This window comes from Triticum aestivum, chromosome 5D (genome assembly GCF_018294505.1).
Source record: "Triticum aestivum cultivar Chinese Spring chromosome 5D, IWGSC CS RefSeq v2.1, whole genome shotgun sequence".
NCBI lineage: Eukaryota > Viridiplantae > Streptophyta > Magnoliopsida > Poales > Poaceae > Triticum > Triticum aestivum.
Genome location: NC_057808.1, coordinates 567,006,296 through 567,033,134, shown reverse-complemented (window position 1 = coordinate 567,033,134; position 26,839 = coordinate 567,006,296). Strand labels below are relative to the sequence as shown.

At 43.4% G+C, this 26,839-nt stretch overlaps 2 protein-coding genes across 2 annotated transcripts; one reads left to right on the top strand and one right to left on the bottom strand.

The window, feature by feature from the left end:
• Nucleotides 1-492: 492 nt before the first annotated feature.
• Nucleotides 493-3,904, top strand: LOC123121257 (L-type lectin-domain containing receptor kinase IX.1-like). Its single transcript, XM_044541165.1, has 3 exons — nt 493-1,318; nt 2,621-3,179; nt 3,274-3,904. Exons 1-3 carry the CDS (start codon nt 493-495, stop codon nt 3,902-3,904), a joined length of 2,016 nt encoding a protein of 671 aa, XP_044397100.1.
• A 7,958-nt stretch (nt 3,905-11,862) lies between these two features.
• On the bottom strand, nt 11,863-26,072 carry LOC123126295 (uncharacterized). The gene is made up of 7 exons (XM_044546662.1): nt 25,893-26,072; nt 25,053-25,139; nt 24,693-24,938; nt 24,410-24,577; nt 21,828-21,881; nt 21,564-21,710; nt 11,863-12,231 (listed from the first exon to the last, which is right to left on the bottom strand). Exons 1-7 carry the CDS (start codon nt 26,070-26,072, stop codon nt 11,863-11,865), a joined length of 1,251 nt encoding a protein of 416 aa, XP_044402597.1.
• Nucleotides 26,073-26,839: the final 767 nt, after the last annotated feature.

The following is a 26,839-nucleotide window of genomic DNA, read 5'->3' as shown; positions in this document are numbered from 1 at the left end:
AAGTAACTCCTTCTTTAAAAATTTCATTTTTGTGAAACTTTCACTATTACATGATTATTCTTGCATACTAAAAAGTATAATTTATGTTTAAGTTGTGTACAAATTTTATCATTATTTCTTTTTTTCACTTCCTTCTTATAAAAAGTAGAGCAATGCTATTCCTACGTAATGTTTACGTACTACTCCCTCCGTTCCTAACTATTTGTCTTTTTAGAGATTTCAAATGGACTACCACATACGGATGTATATAGACATATTTTAGAGTGTAGATTCACTCATTTTGCTCCGTATGTAGTCATTTGTTGAAATCTCTAAAAAGACAAATATTTAGGAACGGACGGAGTAGCTCACACGGACGGCAGTTTGCTAAAATAAAGGGAGTAGTTGCCTAACTTAAATGAACTAGCACGTAAGAGTTTTACGTAAGAATAGCAAGAGGGACCTCCGTATAAACGCAAGGCCTTGGCCACCTAACTTCATTAACCAATAGCCATGCCCATGCCTCTCTTGATGTGCCACCAGCTGCTGCTTATTCTCCTTCTCTCGGCTACCACCTCCCATGGCGATTCATCTGATGACACCTACTATGACACCTCCATGTGCCTCAATCAACCTTCCACCTGCGGGAACGTGAGTATCAGCTACCCGTTCTATCTCTCGAGAGAGACAAAAGATCTCAAGGGCAACGCCGATTCGTACTGCGGATATCCTGGCCTGGGAATCCTCTGCGACGACGACAAGCCCGTCCTGCAGCTTAACGGCACTGCCAACTACACGGTGAAGAGCATCGAGCGCGCGCTTGCATGGGTCTCTCTAGCCGACGACGGCAGCCCCTGCCCGAGGCCAAGGGTCGACCGCAACGTGACTTTGCAACAGGGATCATGGCTCTACTTTTCTGACCGCACGGTGGAATACATCGTCTTCTTCATCAACTGCAACTTCAACTCTAGTACCTTCTACCAACCGATTAACATCAACCCGATCAGCTGCCGAAGCTTTGACGCTGGTCCTGGATCCTCGTTCGTACTTCCCGATGATGGAGTACCCTCCGGCGACTGGCCGCAAGCGTGCAACCAAGTAATACAATTGCCTGTGCACAAAGAGCCGATCAACTATGCTGATCCTGGATGGACAAACACTGGATATGCCAAACTTCTTCGTCAGCAATTCCAGTTGGGATGGAACGACAGCGGAAAGCCACAGGCATGTATCAAGTGCGAGGGATCCAAGGGAGGCTGCGGTCACAACCCCACTGGGGATTTCATCGGCTGCTTGTGCCAGGACGGCCGAATACACTCGGCTTATTGTGATAGCACCGGTAAGCTCTTTGAATATGAACCTTTTTCTTTGTAGAAGATGCGTGTTTCTAGTTAGTGTAGACCTGTAGGTCTCCTGTTTTCCCTTCGAAAAGAGCTGTCTAGGTGTATCTGCCTATATGGCATGCTCACTCGTGCTTTCGGCGCTTTCTTTCCACTAGCATATGGATGTTCCGAAGTTACTGGGTGCCTATTCTCTTCTTTTTATTTGATATATCTATATAGTGAGGCCTTTCGACTATGGTTTTGGGAAAAAAGACATATCTTTAATTTATATCGGCTCTTGGAGAAATACCTCACACGCATGCTCTCCCGTTAAGATGGGATTTAAACTTTTTTTTGCGAATGAAAACTTCTATTAATTAAATTTGTGTATTACAATCATCTTGCCAAAGTTTTCTAATTTCAACAGGACCATGACGAAGCCATACAGCAGTACGTGTATGCGCTCTCCCATCAAGATGGGATTTAAACCTAACTTCGTTAGTTTGTGAAATCACTTGGACAATTACAATACTCCGTTTATTAGCTTTGCCCCCGTGGTGGTGATGATGGAAAGGGCGGAGGGGGGAGCTTTGGAGGCAGAGGCTGACACCATAAAAAGTATAGATATCGAAAAAGAAGAAAGAAATAAAGGATGCCACACTGTTTGGATTACCTCTGAAGATGGCGACAAAAGTAGGAATTCGAGGGGAATGGGTTTTTGTCACCGTAATATTTTGCCACTTTGTTATTTTTGTATTCTTTATTTGACAGTTTGTTTGATGGTTGTGTGCATCTTAACTATGCAGAGACCGGGTATCACTCTTTATGCTTTTTATCTGCTTGAAACTACATTTGTGAGTTTATAAAAACACCCTTTATCAAAAATATGTTGAAATCAATCAACTCCTTCCAAAGATCGTTTCATGCTATTCAGATGTTCTATCCACACATTTATAGGCTATTCTCATTTTCTATGCGCACATTTTTCTTTCTGTTGGCTAGTCTTGTATTAATTTATCATATGCATATATAGAGAGAAAGTTCTGATCCAGCTCCCATGCATGTACACCCTCCAATCTAGCACTCCATTTTCTTTGTGTTGAGATTTGCGCACAGAAATTTCTCAATTTTGTTATAAAGTTGAAAATTTGAAAGTCAAGTAGTCAACAACATGTTAGTACCATAATGGGTAGAATATTTTTCAGAACTCGTGCACTGTAAGTACCTAAATTGATATGGTTCATGATAGAGCTTACAAGAAACTCTATAACTTTTTCGCACGTATGTTTTTCATCATCTGCTCCATACTCTCTATGCAGAAGATGCGTCTCGCTCGAAGCACAAATTATTAGTAGCCGTGCTCACGTCTGTTGGTTGCATCATGTTCCTACTGTCTCTCTGCATGGCGGTTTGCATCCTGTTCTGCCGCCGCCGAAGGCAGAATACCATGAAGAAAACCAAACGAACGCTGAAAGCGGTGACAACACTCTTTCGTGGTGAACTTGTCGACCAGGAGCTTGACCTAGGGGTCGCCGGGCCCCGGCGATTTTCATACAACGAGCTTGCTGCTGTGACCGATAATTTCTCTGACGACAGAGCGCTCGGGAGAGGAGGCTTTGGGTCTGTGTACCGTGGGTTTATGAGCGACATGAACCGTGAAGTAGCTATCAAGAGGGTGTCTGAGACCTCTCGACAGGGCTGGAAGGAGTTTGTGTCCGAGGTACGAATCATTAGTCGTCTGAGGCACCGGAACCTTGTGCAGCTCATCGGCTGGTGCCACGGCGGTGACCAGCTCCTCCTGGTCTACGACCTGATGCACAATGGCAGCCTCGACACTCATTTGTACGGGTCCGACTTCATGCTCACATGGGCCATTAGGTATGTTACCTAGTTAATTAGCCATTTGAACAAATCTTGCAATAATTTACTGTATGAAATTCATCACTTCCATGATACTTTTGACATTTTTTAGGTATGAGATAGTGCTTGGAGTAGGTTCGGCACTTCTATACTTGCATCAAGACATGGAGCAGCGGGTGGTGCACAGGGACATCAAGCCGAGCAACATCATGCTAGATTCATCCTTCACTGCCAAGCTAGGCGATTTTGGGCTTGCAAGGCTCATCAGCGATGGTAGGAGATCGCACACGACCGGAATAGCCGGCACGATGGGGTACATAGACCCGGAGAGCGTGCTGGCGGGCAGGGCGAGTGTTGAGTCGGACGTGTATAGCTTCGGGGTTGTCCTCCTCGAGGTCGCCTCAGGGAAGCGGCCAGCTCAAGTCCAGGAAGACGGCGATGTCATCCACCTGGTTCAATGGGTGTGGGACTTGTATGGTACAGGATCAATACTTGATGCCGCTGACGAACGACTTAGGGGGGAGTTCACCGGTGGGGAGATGGAGCGTGTAATGGTCGTGGGGCTCTGGTGTGGGCACCCTGACCGTGGCATGCGGCCATCCATCAGGCAAGCGATGAACGTGCTTCGGTTTGAAGCGCCATTGCCCAGCCTCCCAGCTAGGATGCCGGTGGCGACCTATGGGCCACCGACTAATACTCTGAGTTCTGGAACGTTGGTCCTGAGCAGTGTTAGTGGCCGATGACGGCTATCCCATCGGTGGACATGGACACCGATCTCTTATGTAAGTCAGTAATGGTCCATGAGCTGGAACAGATAGGTATATAGAAATAATATCTTATCGCCATTGATCATCACTAATTAATTCATGGCTCGCAAGCACCCCTTCCACTCGCACATCTAGGAACCCGCCCTTACTCCGCCAACTACCACCGGTTTCTCGTCGGCAGGCGGCGCCCCCATGCGCCACGTCGCTCCCATGTCTGGCGCTCGCTCGATAGCAGCAACAGCAGGACACGTTCTCCTCGCCGCTCCTTGATGGAGTTCCGCGGGAAGTTGTCGCAGGTGTTCACACTCACAAATCCCTCACGCACTCTCTGTTCTCTCCATCTCGAGGTAGACGAAGAAAAAAGGAAAACACTGAAGTTTTTGTGCAATGCACTGAATGATGCTTTTCTCTCTTCCTTTTATTTCTCAATAGAAAGCAAACGTGCCGCGGTCATGCCCTCTTACTGGATCGTTCCATCCCGCGATTGACAACAAGTCATACAGGCCTAAAAACGAGCCTCGGGAGCGTACAACTCACGCCTCAGGCGTCGCTGAATAACAGAAAACCTATAAATGAAACTATGGAAGAAAATAGACACTACTGCAATAGCTAGAAAACATCGTCATGGCAGCATTTTTGCTTGCTCTAAATCCCTGCCATTGCAGCAGAACCTACTGACTAGGTCACACTAGTTTTATTTCCTGACATACTCTCTATAAGCTAGTGTGGCAGCTTACTTGACATTGATCATTCCAAAGTGTGTGTGCAGCTCCAGCAACCGATTTCGAGCAAACGACTTGGTGAGGATATCCGGGAGCTGATCACCGGTTTTGATGTCGTCGATGTAGATCTTGTTAGAGTTGTGTCAAATATTATTGTACAAGGTAGGTTACAGTTGGACTTGGTTTTGGACTGTGTGTAGACAGGGTAGGTGTTGTGTCCTAATAGGACACTTGTATCCTAGGCCTCTCATATATATCGGGGGTAGACACGCGATGTAACCTATGCCAACATAATAGCACAGGCACGCAGGGGAGCCGACGGCGTGTGCCAGCACCCGGACGGCCAGGGTGCGGTATTGTGACGGTGTCATGGAAAGGAGCGCCCGTAGTTAGGCCCCTGGGATGTAGCCATATCAGTGAACCTCGTTAACAAATCTCGGTGTCGTGCTGGTTTGATTGCTTGCTCCTCGGTAGATCGACGGAGCGCCTCGGATTTATTCTAACAAGTGGTATCAGAGCTAGGTTGTTCGGAGGTGACGGATTGTTGATCTAGAGGTGTAGCATAATTCGTTGAGAGGATCGTTGGTACTGGACGTCGGTCTGTCGATGCTTGGCGAGGAAATTCTGCATCGGATTAGAAGCAATTGCAAACAGGTGGCTCTAGGAGAGATGTGTTTTGCAGCCAGTGGCGTGTTCTGTGTGAGGGCTTTCAGCGAGATCGGTTGGATACGATGGGGATGCGTGCAAGCAGTGCAGGGCGTGGCAGCTGGTTGGATCGGACCAGGTGGCTGCAGCGGATCGATTCAGCAGATGACATACACATGGCCGCCAAATCGTGCAGCGTTGGGAGTCTCAGCGAGATCGAATCGAACTCGAAGCGATCGAGGCGAGGCGAGGCGGGTGTGCCTGTCGTGCGTACAGGAAGCCAATAGGTGCTGGCAGGCTGGCCCGGGCAGGGCAGGGCGGGCCAAGGCGCGGACACGTGGATGCTGGGCTAGGCAGCAGGCCAGGTCCATCAGAGGTCGCGGGACACTAAGATTTGCTGTGTTTAGGCGCGCAAGGCCTAGGCGCTGGAGGCGTGTAGCCCGGGGCTGGTGCTTGGGGCGTGGAGGCTGCCGTGCAAGAGCTGCTGAACGACGTGCATAGACGAAGAGAAAAAAGGGCACGAGATTTTGTTAAGGAAAAAAAAAGGTCCATGAGCGTACATGCGAAGCTATGAGCAGATGAAGTTAAGGAATAGAAATTGTGCATACAGATCATCAGGGTCAGTTTTGCATGGAAGATTTTTTCTAGTGGGTGAGGGCTTGGAGCGTGTGCGGCAAGGATGACGACATGCGTATAAGGCTTGGAGGAGTTTGGAGTGCGTCGTGACAGGGATCATGCATACACAAGGCGTCAAGGCAATGCATAGACGTGCGACGCGGACACGACGCAAGGTGAAGCATGACTGCAGTCGGATAATTTCGGCTCGGTCGGACTGGGCAGTCTGATGGATCGACGAGGATGTCAAGCAAAGCAGAAGATGGCGGTGATTTCAGCGACGACGACATAGGAGCATGATGTTGATGGTGACCGGATTCTGGGGCATGGAAACACGTGGTGCAGGCCTGAGGACTTGTGCGGCTTCAACGGATATGGCGCAGGGTTGATTTAAGATGGTGCGCACATAAGAGAGCTTGAAGTCGACAGGGCGCAGAGTAGCATAGCGCAGCTACATGGAGTCATGTTGAAGGTGGAGCTGGAGTCTGATGGACGACTTCACTCTGAGCAGAGGGAGGGGCTACGGCGTAAATGCATGGAGAGTCGAAGCCTATTTCAGCGGGATAGCGAGAGTCGAAGCTTTCAATCATATAAGCATTTTGTTTCAATTGTCTACTAACATATGCATTAAAGTTTTCTTGTTTAACAATAAAGTTATCAAATTCATCCAATCATTGACTAGCAGATTTAGTATAAGGAATATCACCTTCATCAAATCTATAGAGAGAATTTACCTCTACTATCTGTGTTGGGGTATTGAGACCATGTATTTCTTCAATAGGTGGTAAATTCTTAACATCTTCAGCTTTAATACATTTTTCTTTCATAGATTTCTTTGCCTCTTGCATATCTTCAGGACTGAGAAATAGAGTACCCCTCTTCTTCGGAGTTGGTTTAGGCAGTGGTTCAGGAAGAGTACAATCACTATCATAATATATTATTCAATGGTTCTTCAGCTTGTTCAACAGTTCGGTCTCCGAAAACACAACAAGCACAACTATCTAGGTGGTCCCTAGAAGCATCGGTTAGTCCATTATAAAAGATATCATGTATTTCATTTTTCTTGAGAGGATGATCAGGCAAAGCATTAGGTAATTGGAGAAGCCTCCCCCAAACTTGTGGGAGACTCTCTTCTTCAATTTGCACAAAGTTAAATATTTCCTGTAAAACAGCTTGTTTCTTACGAGCAGAAAAATATTTTTTAGAGAAGTAAAATATCATATCCTGGGGACAACACACACAACCAGGAGCAAGAGAATTAAACCATATCTTAGCATCACCCTTTAATAAGAAATGAAACAACTTAAGAATATAGTAGTAGCGAATTTTTTCCTCAGGAGCAAATATGATGGCTATATCATTCAGTTTAGTAAGATGTTCCACAACAGTTTCAGATTCATGACCATGGAAAGGATCAGATTCAACCGAAGTAATTAACTCAGGATTGACAGAGAATTCATAATCCTTACCAGTAACAAAGATAGGTGAAGTATCAAACTTAGGATCATATTGCATTTTAGAATTCAGAGATTTTTCTTTCAACTTGACTAGTAATTTCTTAAGATCCTCTCTATCTTTACGAGCAAGTCCCTTGCTACCTCTCCATCCATAACATAACCTTCAGGTATATCAGGCAATTCATATCTCGGAGTGCTAGGTCTAATAAGTATTTCAAAGTGTTTAGCCTATATAATTCATCAGTTTCAGAAGTATCATTAGTTTCAGCATTCTCAATATCTTTAGCTCTAGCAAGTTATTCATAAAAAAATTCACCTAGTGGCACAGTCTTATCAAGCAAAGTACTAGCATCATCCTAGCATTATTCATAGCAGAAGTAGCATCATCAATTACTTGCGACATATCAGAATTAATAGCAGGTGTACGTGTCGCAAGCTTACTCAAAACTGAAGGTGAATCAAGTGCAGAGCTAGATGGCAGTTCCTTACCTCCCCTCGTAGTAGAGCGAAAAATCTAGGTTATGCTATCTTTCAGATTCGTCATAGTGATCAGCAGATATAAATCCCAAGTGACTCGGCAAATAGAGCTATACTCCCCGGCAACGGCGCCAGAAAAAGGTCTTGATAACCCACAAGTATAGGGGATCGCAACAGTTTTCGAGGGTAGAGCTAGATGGCAGTTCCTTACCTCCCCTCGTAGTAGAGCGAAAAATCTAGGTTATGCTATCTTTCAGATTCGTCATAGTGATCAGCAGATATAAATCCCAAGTGACTCGGCAAATAGAGCTATACTCCCCGGCAACGGCGCCAGAAAAAGGTCTTGATAACCCACAAGTATAGGGGATCGCAACAGTTTTCGAGGGTAGAGTATTCAACCCAAATTTATTGGTTCGACACAAGGTGAGCCAAAGAATATTCACGAGTATTAGCAGTTGAGTTGTCAATTCAACCACGCCTGAAAGACTTAATATCTGCAACAAAGTATTTAGTAGCAAAGTAGTATGGAAGTAACGGTAACAGTGGCAATAGTACTAGAAGCAGTTTTGTAGTAATTGTAACAGCAGCAGGCCAGCAACAAGGAAAGTAAATATGTGAAAAGCTCGTAGGCATTGGATCGGCTGTGATAATTGTGTTGGATGATATTCATTATGTACCAGTCATAACCTAGGGAGACACAGAACTAGCACCAATTCATCGATGTAATGTAGGCTTGTATTTCGTATATAGTCATACATGCTTATGGAATAGAACTTGCATGGCATCTTTTGTCCTACCCTCATTTGGCAGCGGAGTCCATAAGGAAACTAAGGGATATAAGGCCTCCTTTTAATAGAGTACCAGAACAAAGCATTAACACTTAATGAATACATGAACTCCTCAAACTACAGTAATCACCGAAAAGAGTCTCAATTATTGTCACCTTGGGGTATGCGGATCATAACTCATAATAGTTGTCTACAACTTGCAAGATAGGATCAAGAACACACATCTATTCATGAAACATAATAGGTTCATATCTGAAATCATGGCACTCGGGCCCTAGTGACAAGTATTAAGCATAGAAAAGTCATAGCAAGATCAATCTCAGAACATAGTGGATACTAGGGATCAAGCCCTAACAAACTAACTCGATTACATGATAAAGCTCATCCAACCCACCACCGTCCAGCAAGCCTAAGATGGAATTAATCACTCCCGGCAGTGAGCATCATGAAATTAGTGATGGAGGAAGGTTGATGATGACGATAGTGACGGATTCCACCCTCCGGAGCCCGGACGGACTCTAGATCAGCCCTCCCGATGAAGAACAGGAGGTGACGGCGGATCCGTATCGTAATATGTATATATGGAGTTGGAGTTAGGGTTGTGGATGGTCCAGGGGGCCCACAAGCCCGCAGGGCGCGCCTTGGGGGGTAGGTGCGCCCTCGTGGCTTGTGGCCCCTGGGTGGCCCCCATCTGGTATCTTTTTCTGCCAGTATTTTTTATATATTCTAGAAATATTCTCCGTAAATTTTCAGGTCAATCCGAGAACTTTGATTTTCTACACAAAAATAACACCATGACAATTCTGCTGAAAACAGCATCAGTCCGGGTTAGTTTCATTCAAATCATGCAAATTAGAGTCCAAAACAAGGGCTAAAGAGTTTGGAAAAGTAGATGCGATGGAGACGTATCTGGCGCTAGCGGCCACGGCGCGGCCGGCCGGACGAGCGGGAGGGCCAGCGGCCAGATGCGGCGCAGAGGGGCGAGGTGGGACAAGCGGCAGCGACAGGCGGATGCGGGTTGCAGGCAACGATGGCGGTTAGCAGCAGAGCAGCAGCGGCAGTTTCTGGGAGCAACAAGCAGAAGCGGCGACAAGGCTAGTGGCGAGCGGGCCGGGCGCGGCCAGCGCGGCAGGCACGCGTCCGGGGGTGCAGCCTGGGGTGGGAGGGCAGGGGCCTAGCGAGCAGCGCCGAGAGCGTCCGGGGCAGCGGAGCTCGCGACGAGCGCAGCCAGGCGAGGCGGAGATGCAGCAACGGGCGTGGGCGACTGCGGTTGCTGGCGACATCGGTCCTGGCAGGCGCGGCCAATCCCCGGCGGGTGCGGCCGAAGCGGACAGGGCGGCGCTAGCAGGGGCCTGTGGACGCAAGAGCGCAGACGCTCAGGTGCGGCCATGGGGGTCTCCATTAGTACAGGCGGCGACTATGGCGACGGAATCGAGGGGAAATGAGGGGAACCGGGAGCGAGGCTCACCCCAGAGCTCGTGGCGGACTCGGTGAAGGCCGGGGAGGCTTGATAGCAACGCAGATTCGGCGTCGAGCGGTGGCTCTGGTGGCCAAGGCGGAGGAGATCGGCGGGCATCGAAGGGACGGCTCGAGGGCGTCTGAGTTCGTCCGGGTCCTCGTCGTCGAAGAGAACGGCGGCGGCGGTCCTGCTGGCGCCTCGGCTGGCCGTGTGGAGGCTGGTGGCCGTGTGTGGTGCATGGAAATGTTGGTTGATGCATGAAAATTACCTAGTGAATATTTGCAACCCAATTTTCATTTTTAATTTATTGTTTTTAGAAAGAACTATTTAACATGTTATTTGAATTTGACTGTTGGATTAATTCCTAAATGCAATTTAATCAAATGATCAAGATGACATGGCATATTAGCAGGAGATTACCATAGCATGATTGTCGGGTGTTACAACCATCATCCTCCACTCCTTTGTGGGAGGAGCCGCGAGATCCTCCTCAATGGGTCGTGGCACAAGCAGTAAGGATTAGGGACGCGGTAGACAAATGGTGCGAGTGCTGGAAGGAGCTGAAGAGAACGGAGGCTCTCGCATATGAGAGCACGAACATGGCGGAGGACTTGCAAGTTTGCAAAAATCGCATGCTTAGTGAATTGAGAAATAAAGTAGACGTTGTCATATTTAAGGCCAACAATGAAGAGCGTGCATGGATGCTGGATCAGACCAAACCAGAACTGGTACTAAGATGGGCAAAATATGAGATGAAATCTCCGATTCAGGTTCAGAGATCCCGATGGGGATGTATGTTGGGGCTAGTGCCACCAAGAACACCCCACCCCCCACCACCACCAGCACCATCACCATGGAGGATGGATATGCCCCAACCAACACCGGTCGTCCGACGAGTAGGGGTTTCGAGCGTCCATCTTTGAGAATATTATTATTTAGTATGCATGTTGTTGAGTGTGTTGAACTTATGTTAGATAGTGTTTTGTTATATTTTCCTAGGCCAAAAAGGTGTCATGGAAGCATAAGTGATTTGTTGGCTCAAAAAAGCTACCATGGAAGCATGTTGTTCTACAAAAGTGGCAGAAAAAATAGTTAGCATAAATCATCATGGGGTATGAGTACTGCTATGTGTACTAACTAATTAAATTAGTTGTACATTTGCACTATGTGGTAGCACTTGAATGAAAGCTACCAATTGCACCAACTGGGTTACATTATTTTGTTTGGCCGCAAAATAGGATAAAAATGCTGCCAAGCAATGAAAATGATTTATTACTTTACTCAGGAAATTAAATCAGCAGCATGTAAGCTGAAACAGTCGCTGCTACTTGCATTCCCGTTTAGCAGCGTTCGACTTGTCGATGCACAGCTAGTACTTTACCAATTAGCAGTGCTTCAAGGTACAAATGCTGCTAAAGTAACACACACTAGCGGCGTCCGACCGAATGTTGCTTGCTTTCACACACTAGCAGCGTCTAGCCCGCCGCTGGTAGTCTGAACTAACCAGCGGCATCGATCGAGCAGCGCTCACGGCAAATGCTATCAGTGAACACTTTTTAACGCCGCTAATTAGGGGTTTCCCTTACTACTGTACATCTGATGTGAGCTTCCACTGCTTATTCTCACCTCTTACCAATGCAGTCATACACACACACTTGAGCATTACAAAGCCATACATGGCAACACATACTATTGCAATAGTATAGACCCTAACAATACGTATTGGGCCAGTAGTAATGCAGAAAAGTGTTACATTACTAAAGGGTGATCTTCATGGGCAATTGGAGTTCTTCCCGGCTCCCCCATAGTAGATGTAAGTGCCCATGTCGCTAGAGAAACCATTTTCTGCATTATAGCAGTTCTTCTGCGTAGCTATAACCTGCACATCACTTAGTGGTTCGAGATTGTCGAACGAATCTACCACATGTATGTTCTTTATATAACTAGCCTTGCCAAACCCTTCCTCGGGGAAGTGTCCACTACCCATCTGTGTGGAAGTTTGGCCGGCATCAGGTGACCATACCTCACCACCCCATTGTACACTAGAGGCATTATTAGCCAAATATGAAAATATGGACGATGGCCAATATCCCACATAATTAGTTCCCACTTGCAGCCACCAATTGCCCCCCTTTGGGTCCTGCAAGCCAAAATTAATTTAACGGAGAATAAAGAGAGTGAGCATAAAATATAGATTATATCCCTTAAGTTCAAAAGACTAGAACCCGCAAAAAAATTCAAAAATCTAGGCCAAAAGAAAACACTATGGGTCTAGGGTGTCACAATGCAAAAGTGAGTTTATGTTTTCCTATGTTCACTATGAAATGTTTTGTTGCCATTTGATAGCAATATAATGGAAGATCGTAATTGATGTTGCCTCCACAAATAAGTTATACGGAAACTACACTTACGTGCTACAAATAATTGAAAGCTTTCAATTGGTAAGTTCAGCAAAGCAGGCACAATTGTTATTGTTCATGTCAACACATAAGTTGATTTTTCAAGGACCACGGTTTTGTAGGTGTAGCATTGCCTAGAATGGAAATATAAACTTAGCAATTTTCTAGCAAACTATATATATTATATTGGGGAGAAGTTGCTCTTGTTCATGTAATGGGAAGAAACTATATTACTACAGATGGCAATGCCATTATGCATTATTTCCTAGAAAAATATACGAGGAAAATTCCTTTGAAGTTCTATTCAAACGCAGGTTTTTAGATACTAAACTACTATAATTGGCTCAACCATTTTGATCCCAAGGGTTGAGATTAAAGGAGAATACACAACCTTTTTCCCATATCAATTATGGGTATTTAGTATATTTCTCTTTCAAAATGAAATGAAGTTAATCGTGAGTTTGTTTCCTAATCAATTAACTCCATCCAAAGTATTTATATAAGGATTTGCCTCCTAACTAACATCATGCACACAGAATAATCAAGTACTTTGTGGTACCTCAAAAGCTTGTAGAGATATGTGGTTTCCACATGAGGTGGGCATTTGACATGCATTAGTGAGACAAGGTTTATGCTATTTTAGTTTTTGATAGGGTATTCAAATCAAAGGTTTGTTAATTACTTTCATAAGCATATGCTATATAGAATGTTGGTATATTAGGTATAAATGATAAATTGATGCTATTTGCGTTGACAATCAAAATATCATTAATAAATTAGCAGCTAAGTTTTGAAAGTTAGGCAACACACATTCTTTTTACCCTCGATCTATTTTTCATTCATTATTGATTGGCAATGACACCAAAGAGGGCATAAGTCCTTATGATATTTGAAAAATATAAATAAAAAATCAACAAAGGTATAAATATAAATATGTATGTCTTACATCCAAACATGGTTTTTCTTCCTCAACAGGCCTCGTTATCATTGGTATGGTGGTTTGTGCATTCGTGGTTGTATATTAATTTCATATTGTCATCCTTCGTTTTTTGTCCATAATTATTCCTTCGACGATAGTTCTTATTCGATTATATTCTTCTATACATTGTAATTTCATATGTCAAAATATAGACAAAAAGTTATACGAAATTGAATTCTAAGGAAACATGTTACTTATCTCAATATAATCATTTTTGTCAAGGAACTACTATTTTAATATCCTTGTCAAAATTATACTTATATTTCTTTTGATTCTCTGCTCATCCTTTTACCTCTACATCTTTCGTTTGACTGATAGTATTCTTTTTTTGTTTGAAAAGAATCGCAAGATGTCATAAATGTGGATTATTTAACCTAAGATAGAGAATAAATTTGATAAGGCCATACAAGTAACCTTTTTGCGTTCTTGCTCTTGGGCAAAACCATCTTTGGATGTTATTTTATGGCTATATAATATGATTGGTTCTCATAATCTATTTAAAAAACAGATCCAGCTGATTAGTTGGTCAATTGTGCCACTAAGGCACGTATACCTTTATACTTTCAGTTTTTAATCTCAACTATCAGAATTAGGACCCATCATATAATCTTAGCCCGTGTGGACCAATGTAGTATCTATTGTTATTTTTATTCTCTCTGTTCTCTGGACATCGGCCCCGGTAGCTCCTTAATAAATATGATTAAGAGGTCAACACTCTGACTCAATATGATATACATGGATCTCGTGGATATGCCTGATGACGTGTCTTTCTGGCGATAGAGTTACACTTAATTATTTATAGTTCCAATCCACAATTTTAGCTTACGATTTTCATTTATAATATGTCAAAAACTAAATGACATATGTCATAAAAAATGCAGCCATTATGATGTTATTCTTGCATGTCCAAACCATACACTTTTGCATGTATTGTTGTAAAAAAATAGTAATTATAAGATTAGTTACATTCCTTATCTTCTGAGAAGGATGGTGTAGTTTTATTTTGCATGTATACTGTATAGGCTTTCACATGGTCCTTCTCATAACTATTACTATCAACCATTGTAAATAGAACGCCGTTGTGATTACTTTGTAAAAAATATTGCGAGAATAGGAATATTATTTTGGCACTTAGATATTCCTGTAATTTTTTATCAGCTGTCCATTAAATATATACTTGCGCTAACATCCATTTTTAGACGTACTTTATTTCTAAACAAAAGTATATCGGGAGTTTTTTGCCGCCCATTCTATGCCATGTATGTATGCACACGTACTATTTCGTCTCCGTAGAGAAAGTTTGTTAACGCTCATGAGTACAGAAAGTTTCGTACGCCACGTGAAACGCTAATGAAGCAGCGAAATATTGATTCACTTGATAAAATCATATCTTATTTCTTTTTTCTCATATCATAGATGGTGTCATTAGATGTATTATGATCCAGACTCTTGACACAGCCCGCAGCCGCCTCCTCCCCTCAAAAAAGACTAGGGTTTCTCTGCCTCCCATCGACGCCGCCACCGGTCCGTCTCGTCTCCCGTGGCTTTGGGACCATGGTGGCACAGTGGTTCCCGGCTCTTGCCATCAGGGGGTCTACGTTTTTACATGTTCCTTCGAGTTTTGTTAGGACGTCTGTCCTGTTCAGAAAGACAAGGCGGTGGCGGCTCCCAGAAGATGGAATAAAGTTCTCCCAGCGGTGGTGCATCTAGCAGCGTCGATGTGCGTGTGGAGGTGTGTCTCTGGCGGATCTGTCCTTTGTTGATTTTCTCGGATCAGGTCGTAGTTCGTCTATGTTCATGTGTTTTTATGTTGGATCACTCCAATCTACGCAATATTTCAACAGTGGCAGTTGATGTTCTGTTGCGCTGGTCCTATCGGGTCTTAACACGATGACTTCCCGTTTGTCTATTACAAAAATGTTGAAAGGCTCCGACAAGGGAGGGGCGATGACAGCGGCGCGTCTTCGGCTTGCTTCAGTGCTTGTAGTCGTCGCTAGGTGGTCTATGGATTTAGATGTAATTTTTTTCTCTGGTATTCGTTGTACTGCCATGATTGAAAATAAATAGATTGAAAGTTTTTTCGTAAAAAAATAATCCAGATTCTTGTTTTTTGCGTGGCGCTAAGACTCTCTATAGTTGACAGCCGTGCCCTTCGTCTTTCTTTCTTTACATGTTCGTGCCTTCTTTAGCTGCTTGGCAGCTTTGCTTTTTTTTTTTACCAGAGCTGGAAGCTGGGCACCCAGGACTGTTTATATTTGGCAGCCATGATTTTTTTTTTAAATGGTCATGCCTTTGTAGCTGTTTGCCAGCCATGCTTCTTTGTCCAGGACAGATTTTTTTTATTGAAAAAATTTTATGACCTAGACGGAATATGTGGCAAACTATTTATAGGTGCCAGGCCAAATTGTTTGTACGCAACTATATATGTGGATGAACATGATGTCTTGTTTTAATAATACAATATATATGAAAACAATATTAATACTCATGAGTTCCCTTGTTGGTTTAGTACTCAGTAAGGATATGCATAAACAGCAAAAACGACTAAAAATATATATGGATGTGATAGGTCTCCAACGTATCTACTTTTTCTAATGTTTTTTCTCTTGTTTTGGATTCTAATTTGCATGATTTGAATGAAACTAACCCGGACTGACGTTGTTTTCAGCAGAACTACCATGGTGTTGTTCTTGTGCAAAAATAAAATTTCTCGGAACGGAACGAAACTTTGCGAGGATTTTTTATACAATAAATGATAATTTCCGGAGCGAAGAACCACCGGAGGGGGCACCTGGGTGGGCACAACCCACCAGGGCGCCCCCCTCCAAGCGCGGCCAGGTGGGTTGTCCCCACCTGGTGGCCCCGCAGACCCAGAAACCGACGCTATAAAATCACATATTTCCAGAAAAAAATCAGGAAGAAAGAATTATAGCGTTCCACGAAACGGAGCCGCCATCACCTCCTGTTCTTCATCGGAGGCCATATCTGAAGTCCGTTTGGGGCTCCGGAGAGGGGGATATTTGATCTTCGTCATCACCAACCCTTCTCCATCGCCAATTCCATGATGCTCCCCACCGTGAGTAATTCCTTCGTAGGCTCGCTGGTCGGTGAGGAGTTGAATGAGATCCATCATGTAATCGAGTTAGTTTTGTTAGGGCCTGATCCCTAATATCCACTATGTTCTGAGATTGATGTTGCTATGACTTTGCCATGCTTAATGCTTCTCACTTTGGGCCCGGATGCCATGATTTCAGATCTGAACCGTTTATGTTATCACCATTATATCCATGTTCTAGATCCGATCTTGCAATTTATAGTCACCTACTAACTGTTATGATCCTGCCACCCCGGAGTGACAATAGTTGGGACCACTCCCGGTGATGACCGTAGTTTGAGGAGTTCATGTATTCACCTTGTGTTAATGCTTTGTTCCGGTTCTCTATTAAAAGGAGGCCTTAATATCCCTTAGTTTCAATAGGACCCCGCTGCCACGGGAGGGTAGGACAAAATATGTCATGCAAGTTCTTTCCATAAGCACGTATGACTATTTACGGAATACATGCCTGTTGGAAATATGCCCTAGAGGCAATAATAAATTGGTTATTATTATATTTCCTTGTTCATGATAATCGTTTATTATCCATACTAGAATTGTATTGATAGGAAACTCAGATGCATGTGTGGATACATAGACAACACCATGTCCCTAGTAAGCCTCTAGTTGACTAGCTCGTTGATCAATAGATGGTTACGGTTTCCTGACCATGGACATTGGATGTCGTTGATAACGGGATCACATCATTAGGAGAATGATGTGATGGACAAGACCCAATCCTAAGCCTAGCACAAGATCGTGTAGTTCGTTTGCTAAGAGCTTTTCTAATGTCAAGTATCATTTCCTTAGACCATGAGATTGTGCAACTCCCGGATACCGTAGGAATGCTTTGGGTGTACCAAACATCACAACGTAACTGGGTGGCTATAAAGGAGCACTACAGGTATCTCCGAAAGTGTCTGTTGGGTTGGCACGAATCGAGACTGGGATTTGTCACTCCGTGTAAACGGAGAGGTATCTCTGGGCCCACTCGGTAGGACATCATCATAATGTGCACAATGTGACCAAGGAGTTGATCACGGGATGATGTGTTACGGAACGAGTAAAGAGACTTGCCGGTAACGAGATTGAACAAGGTATCGGGATACCGACGATCGAATCTCGGGCAAGTAACATACCGATTGACAAAGGGAATTGTATACGGGATTGATTGAATCCTCGACATCGTGGTTCATCCGATGAGATCATCGAGGAGCATGTGGGAGCCAACATGGGTATCCAGATCCCGCTGTTGGTTATTGACCGGAGAGTCGTCTCGGTCATGTCTGCGTGTCTCCCGAACCCGTAGGGTCTACACACTTAAGGTTCGGTGACGCTAGGGTTGTAGAGATATTAGTATGCGGTAACCCGAAAGTTGTTCGGAGTCCCGGATGAGATCCCGGACGTCACGAGGAGTTCCGGAATGGTCCAGAGGTAAAGATTTATATATGGGAAGTCTTGTTTTGGTCGCCGGAAAAGTTTCGCGCATTATCGGTATTGTATCGGGAGTGCCGAAAGGGTTCCGGGGGTCCACCAAGGGGTCCACATGCCCCGGGGGGCACATGGGCTGTGGGGTGTGCGCCTTGGCCTATATGGGCCAAGGGAACCAGCCCCAAGAGGTCCATGCGCCAAAAGATAAGATAAAGGGAGAGTCCTAAAGGGGGAAGGCACCTCCGAGGTGCCTTGGGGAGGATGGACTCCTCCCTGGCCGCACCCTTCCTTGGGGGAAGGGCCAAGGCTGCGCCCCCCCTCTCCCTTGGCCCTATATATAGTGGGGGGAGAGAGGCAGCAATACCCTAAGCCCTGGCGCCTCCCTCTCCCTCCCGTGACACATCTCCCTCCTCCCGCAGCGCTTGGCGAAGCCCTGTTTGAATCCCGCTACTTCCACCACCACGCCGTCGTGCTGCTGGATCTCCATCAACCTCTCCTCCCCCCTTGCTGGATCAAGAAGGAGGAGACGTCGCTGCTCTGTACGTGTATTGAACGCGGAGGTGCCGTCCTTTCGGCGCTAGGATCATCGGTGATTTGGATCACGATGAGTACGACTCCATCAACCCCGTTCTCTTGAGCGCTTCCGCTCGCGGTCTACAAGGGTATGTAGATGCACTCCTTCCCTCTCGTTGCTAGTAAACTCCATAGATTGATCTTGGTGATGTGTAGAAAATTTTGAATTTCTGCTACGTTCCCCAACAATGCCTACATTATATTTATGAACTCGAGCTAGTGTCGTATCGCCCTAGGTTATAACTGTCTCATGATGAATATCATCCAACAAATTACCGATCCAATGCCTATGATTTTCCTACGAATTTCTCTTATATTGTTTTTGCTAAGTTACTACTACTTTCGTTACTGCTCCATTTACTTCTATCACTGTTACCGTTACTATTGTTGTCGCTACTATTACCCAAACTATCATACTACTTTGCCAATAAGTACCAGAGGGGGCCCACCAGGTGGGCGCAACCCACCTATGCGCGCCAGGAAGCCCAGGCACGCCCTGGTGTGTTGTGCCCTCCTCAGCCCACCTTTGGTGCCCGCTGGTATATAAGTTATTTTGACCTAGAAAAAATAGGGGGAGGACTTTCGGGACAAAGCGCCTCCGTCTCGAGGCGAAACTTGGGCAGGAGCACTTTTTCCCTCCGGCATAGCAATTTCGCCGGGGGAACTTCCCTCCCGGAGGTGGAAATAATCGTCATCATCATGACCAACCACTCTCCCATCTTGAGGTGGGTAATCTCCATCAACATCTTCAACAGCACCATCTCCTCTCAAACCCTAGTTCATCTCTTGTGTTCAATCTTTGTACCAGAACTATAGATTGGTACTTGTGGGTGACTAGTAGTGTTGATTACATCTTGTAGTTGATTACTATATGGTTTATTTGGTGGAAGATTATATGTTCATATCCAATATGTTATTTAATACCCCTCTGATCTTGAGCATGATTATCATTTGTGAGTAGTTACTTTTGTTCTTGAGGTCACGGGAGAAATCTTGTTGCAAGTAATCATGTGAATTTTATATGTGTTTGATATTTTGATGGTATGTATGTTGTGATTCCCTTAGTGGTGTCATGTGAACGTCGACTACATGACACTTCATCATATTTGGGCCTAAGGGAATGCATTGTGGAGTAGTAATTAGATGATGGGTTGCAAGAGTGACAGAAGCCTAAACCCTTGTTTATGCGCTATTCCGTAAGGGATTGATTTGGATCCAAAAGTTTAATGCTATGGTTAGAATTTATTATTAATACTTTTCTGTAGTTGCAGATGCTTGCAAGGGGGTTAATCAAAGTAGGAGGTTTGTTCAAGTAAGAACAACACCTAAGCACCGGCCAACCCACATATCAAATTATCAAAGTAGCGAACACGAATCAAACTAACATGATAAAAGTGACTAGATGAAATTCCCGTGTACCCTCAAGAACGCTTTGCTTATCATAAGAGACCGTTTTGGCCTGTCCTTTTCCTCAAAAGGGTTGGGCTACCTTGCTGCACTTTTGTTACTACTATCGTTACTTGCTCATTACAAATTATCTTGCTATCAAACTACTCGTTACTTATAATTTCAGTGTTTGCAGAGAATACCTTGCTAAAAACCACTTGTCATTTCCTTCTGCTCCTCGTTGGGTTCGACACTCTTACTTATCGAAAGGACTACGATTGATCCCATATACTTGTGGGTCATCAGATGCCACCACGGCGAACTACTGATAGGACTGTGTATGACAGGTTACATGTTTAACATGTATGTGTGGTGTTTTCAAAAAAAGTTGATACGCAAATTTAAAAATTGGAAGTATCTATCCATTCGAGACATATCACCCTTTTGCATCATATTTCAAACTTGCAGCGATAATCACAGAGTTATCCATACTAGTTGATAACGAGAGATAGCACAAATGAGCACCAATAAATGTATTTGCGCTATTTTGTAACAAGAGTTTACATAAATAATTACCAATGTACCTGCACTGGGCGACAGCCCTTCCAGGGTTTAATTTTACCAACACTTGTGACGCATGAACACAAATGCTTTATCTGTGTTGAGTCTGAGTTTACTGGTACTTGTGAGCTGACAGGATGAACGTTTATAGTACTGATTTTCGAATTCGTATTACTTATAGATATGGAGAGTATTATGAGTTTATATATGAAGGTATGCATGGTAATAATATGCACATATAACCTTGAGACATTGCGACAAGGCAAATTATTTAAGTACATGCTAAGAAACTTGACTCGGCCAATCTAGACAACGACGCACTCAACCTCCTACATTATTGGCACACATACAACAACCACACACACTCTAGATGATGCATGCAAGAGTGTGGCTATGCTACGAGAAGATGATGTGCTGGTGTAGACCTTCCATAAAAATCCACACGATAAGTAACTATTACTAGCTAGTCAATGTATTACTAAAATGATTTAAACATGACCTCACTTAAAAGCAATGATTGAGGTTTATTTGTTTCAACTCTAACCAGGTTCAATGGCTGACTTAAGAGTGTTCGATTCACAGACAAATAGGAAACATGCATGGGGACAACTGTACACCATTATTGAGACCACAAACATGGCATGATCCATAGTTTCATAAAGAACGTAAGGCAGTTAACACAGACTCTTTTTGCACCTTCATAAATTTGATATATGCTGCTTAATGTTAAAGTATAAGTGAATTGCTCACTCCTTCACATTTGTTTAAGCTTTTGGGTCGAATTGGTCAGTGCATGCAACCGAATGACAGAAGTCTTGAATTAAAGTCGTAATGGGTGTAATAAAACATAATGAAATCATAGCAGGTGGAATAAAATAAAAATGATTGTAGCCGACTCCATTTTCCGTGTTTGAGGCTTAAGGGAGCCTGCATATGAGGGGTGGGGAGGGGGTTCCCACCTTTTCCCAACACTTTTAAGCTTACGAGTTTAAGTGGTTGGTGCACCCTACTCAATACTAAGGATATGAAAGATTACTGTGTTGAATTACCTTCCAAACTGAAATATCCAAGTCATGTTGTGTACCTCCATAGTTAGAGACTGGGGATATGCTGCCATCAAGGGTGATTTGATTATTCGTTTGGATGAACCCTGAGCACTTTAGGTTGTAACATCCTGTTGTTTGATATGCATCACGCTACAATATTACACAACAATAGAAAATTAGTACCTTGATGCTATTCCCAACAATAATGAAAGATGAACTCAATATTATTACTACTAAAGATAAAATAAAATTTCATGTTTATCTTACTGTCCAGTAGATGAAGATTCTAGTATTGTTATCATTATACATCTGTGGGTAAACCTGCAATTTTTGTAGAAAGAATGGCCCCATTAGGGACAATGAAAGAGATTGAACAACTTATTGCACCATGAAAATATGTTTAGGTCTTAAATAATAACATGGTGTTAGGTATCTATATGCATGGAGACGTAGGATTTGTTTATTAGAGAGAGAGAGAGAGAGAGGAGAGGGAGAGAGAGAGAGAGAGAGATTGTTCTTTTATGTGCGCAAAGAAAAAAGCAAGACGATCTAAGTCTTTGCAGACAGCTTGTCTCTCCCTTCCTTCCATTGAGACTATCCACATACAACATGACGCCTTTCCAACAAATGAACAAACATAAGAAATACTCATGCAATCCCTCTTTTGAATATTTTTCAATAGATTGATTGCAATCACCAAACAATTATGTATTGTCCCTTCTGGCCTTGGGATTGAACATATATTGGATATTTCTTGTTTGTTTATTTGATGCCCTTTTGATGTACACCCTATCCATGCTTATATATCTTTGAAATCCTTTTATAAATGGATATAATTTCCGTATAGCACATAATATTGTCGAGAATAATTTCAGATACCTCACTAATTCATGAACCCATGCTCCTACAGGGACAAGGCAAACTTGTGTATTTCATAAGAGACATAAGAACTTGATGCTCTTGGATGAATTTGAGGTCCTCGACTAATCATAACTTCTTATCCTTCCTCCTTTTCACATACATATGAGGATACTACGCAATTTTATCATGATATGATAGACATCCTTTACTGGTTACTTTGTATGGTTTAGCATCTTGATTCATAGTTCTTTCCATTTGCATTGCAACCTTGTGTGTTTGACATGTATTTTGTTGAAACCTTAGATTGAGCTCTAAGAGCTCCTTTTGTAGCCATCCAGCCATCCATCGTGACCTCATCAATCCTAGTATGATCTTCATATAGTTTAATTGTATTAATTTATTCGTCCACGTGTAAAGTAGAAATGATTTTTTAAATATATATTCTACATTAGAAATTCCACTCTTAGGTAGTACAGTCGTGAAAACAAACACTTTAGCCTACATTACAATACAAAGAGATTGCATTTCCTCTATAAAAGACAACGAGTGCAGTTGTATTTTCTAACTATTTGAAGTTAGCATGCATAGATTGTAAATATGTTAAAAAATAGTGTGAATATTAAAAAGTTCTTTGAAGTAACAACTTTATTGCCATAAAATAGTAGTACAACCAAACATGGATTGTTACTGCCATTGCCATGTGACTCATTGTGGAAACATCTTTCGTGATTGCTGACGGGTTGCTCCTCCGAAATAGACATTCTCATTACTCCATGCTACCTATATGTAGGCATGCAAGGTTTGATGGTCGCGCACAGGGCAGACACTGGACCTGTGCTGCCTCAGTCGTAGCCCAGGTCAAGAAATATGATTTTTCTGTGATAATTGTAGCTATTTTGACACTAATTGCTACGGCAGCATGAGTTCGGCCTGGGCTTTCCTAGGGCCTGGCCCATCTGTTCCACTGGTGACACATACCATACAAGTATACTTTGAGTTTGGAAGAATATGTACAAAGAGTTAAAAAAAATTCTTTATAATGGGAAGGATGGCTAATTAAGACTCTTCTGTAATTTATAGTATTAATAAGTGAAAATAGGTAATTTATATGCATATTTATAGTCTTAATTAAAAATTTGAGTGAAGTGTATTGTAGGTCCCTGAATTTTTTTAGGGGTGTCACCTAGGTCCTCGAACTATGAAAATCATCATCGGGGTCCCCAAAGTGCAGTAAGTGTGTCATCTAGGTCCAAAATCAGTTCAACATTAAAGTAGTCCGAGGACCTATATTTTGCTTAGCATGACACACTTGATGTACATCGAGGACCTGGATGATGATTTTCATTGTTTGAGGACTTACGTGGCACCCTTCAAATAGTTCAAGGACCTAATATGCACTTGACTCTAAAATTTTCATATTGTTTGAGATTGGGAATTTAGATTTAGATTAATAGCTAGGTTACTCAAGATTATTTTTCATAATGGCATATATGGGTAATTTGCTTGTGGAGTATCTTTAGGAGATTACTAATGTGTTGAGGCCTTGGAGTTGTTGATTTTGTTCCTTTTATAGGTTTGGTTGCCTCAAGCTTAACAATCTATGAATTATGACACTTAGTTGAAAATCTACTAGGTTTAGTTGTGTTAATCTCGCTTTTTAGAATTAGTTGCTGCTACAAGTCTTGTAGATTGAAACATAACCCACCATGAATGTTACGTGTAATAATATCTGTAGATAACATGTACATGTATAAAGACAAAAAATGTCTATATTTTATAGCTTTCGACATGCCATTGGTCTTAAAAAGAATGCTGTTAGCAAAACTTATGAAAGAAAATAGGTTTGTACCAAGGGAGAACATAGACTAGCTCAGACTTATGATCTGATTCTTTCAACAAGACATATATATCATGAACAAAAGTAGAAAGGTAGAGTTTAATAAATCTTTTATTAAGGTGGGTTTTAATGTTTCCCTTTGTGGTCTTACCTGCCATCCTACTTCAATAGTATTGAGGTCGTTGCCACTGTAGGAACCCCCACTGATCCACAATTGGGCCAAGCTGAAGTCGTTCGCTCTGGCAATCATTGGTTGCCAAAGGTTGAAAGTGGCTTTGGTTCCATGAAACTTATAAACACTCGTAGATGCGACGGCATGCTGCTCAATTGCAGAGAAAACAAAGTTAAATGAGCACTTCTAGGAAAAACAATTGTAATGATCCAGCATGAATATTATTACTCATATGAACGTGATTCTTAAATGGCCATGGTACCCGGTGGCCCCTCGTGATATTGGTTGCCTCAGGGTCGTTGATTGAACTGAGGTTTGGGATGCTCCTAGGCCTCTTTTTGCCATACCTCTTGATGGAACTGGCCCTATGGACATCCTCCTCCTTGGTCCTCTGGATTGGTATGGTGTTCTCAGGGCACTTACCATTTTGATGCCATGTTTGGGTGATTGGATGGGGTGCGATGTTGGAGTCATGATAAATGCCTCCTGGGTTGTAAGAAGGCCGCATCTGAAAGATGACCATTGAGTGATATCATGGTATGTGTGTGGGTAGTCTGGGGAACTACAACTTGTTTGCAATCGAGAGTGATATGAAAAGAGAAATGGTGCTGCAAAGATTTACCTGGATAGTATGGTTCTTGAGGAGAGGATGGTCGAACGCAGGCTGTTTGGAAATGTGCACACAGTCTATGACATCTCCATCTGGGCTCTATTAATTTTGGGGAATCGTTGGTTGCAACAAAAAGGGGAGAATATTAGATGCAAAACTAGCAGATGTTAGATTTTCTATACTCCCTCCATTCTTAAATACAAGTCTTTCTAGAGATTTCAACATGGAGTACATGCTACTTGTAGACGATGCATAATCCATTTAATGCAGTCTGCTTCTGGTGATAGCATGCAAATTAAGTCCGCTGTAGCTTTTTATTTTTTGGTAAGCCAATATCCGTTGGTCAATTTGCCGTGGCCTTTTAGTTCTAAAACAATTGTTTAACTGTTGGTCGTGAAAGGCTATCTGAATCGAAGCTTTCGACATTTAGAAATAGCTGTGCAAGGATATATATAATGCATGCATCCAGTGGGAACGAGGGCCAGTTTAAAGCACAAGGACTCTTCCTATTAATATGCTTGTAATAATTATAGAAGAATAGATAACTCATCCGTAGATGCAAGGCATGTGCCACCTTTACCATGCAGGGTGGGGGTGGGGGGTATCTATACGTGCATGCACGTACGTAGTGACGCTCCGTTTCCCTTTGCATGCATCTGCCGCTATGATCTCAATAGAAGACTACCTACTGCTTACGCTTATGCATGGCTTGTGAGAGGACGGCAAACAATTTAGAGCACGTACGAATAAACATGCTTGGCGAATCATGCATGTGTGCGCTGAGCGACAGCACCAGCGAGGAGAAGTAGAATCAGACGCGCAGGCTGAACGTAGGGAGCACTATGTATGTACCAGAATGCTTGCGACAGGAGGCTTATTGAGCCGCCTGAGGAGCCTTTGCACATCCCGCCTCCGCTGCACCAAACTATCAGTGGTCGCCGCCGGCGCCACCAACACCACGGCTGGGCCCTCCAAGAAGAGAAACGTCAGAGCCATGGCGAGCGCGACCAAGCACGCTCGCGTCGCTGCCATTGAGCGTTGTAGGTACGTTACTGTGTTGAATATCAGAGCTAGCTAGCTTTTTGCGCGAAAAAAGAAGAGCCAACTAGGTAGCTAGCAATGCAAGCCTGTTGGGGGTAGGTTTTTGTAGTTTGAGCGTTTTATAAGGTGAAAAGTTGTGCATTCTTGGCTAGTCAGCAAGCAAGCAGACACGTAGTACTGTACTATTGGACTGCATGTCCCCGTCCAATTGGAATTTCTTCTTACGGAAGCAGGTGGCGTATACGTACTATTGGCTGCATGCATGTCCGCGTCCAATTGGAATTCTTACAGAAGCAGCTGGCGTATACGCAGACGTTTATGTCCGGTTCCATGACAAGTGCAGTGCATGTTCGCGCCGTGCATAAGTCTAGTTGAAAAATCTGGTTAAACTCCCGGACGGGCAGTGCATGTTAAGTATGACCGTTCGGCCTGGCCTGTAGAAACCGTGTGGCTCAGGCCAAGGTTCCATCGATAGCTCCGTTTAACTGTGTCCGCCGTGTGGCCGCCGGCAACGTGGTTGACGATGCACTTGTGGCCGCCGTGTGACACCCGTTCGTTTTTTCTTTGAAAAATGAAAAGGAGAGTTAACCAAGTTCAGTCTAATACCAACTTCACTATGGAGAAAAGCAGCATTGCATTCAACAAACTTGATTTGTCACAAAAATAATTTAGAGAGCAATCTACACTTCTTGTCAGCTCTTTCCCATGTGCAGGCAACTCTTACACCTAGCTCACGATAGAGTATAATTCTATCAGAT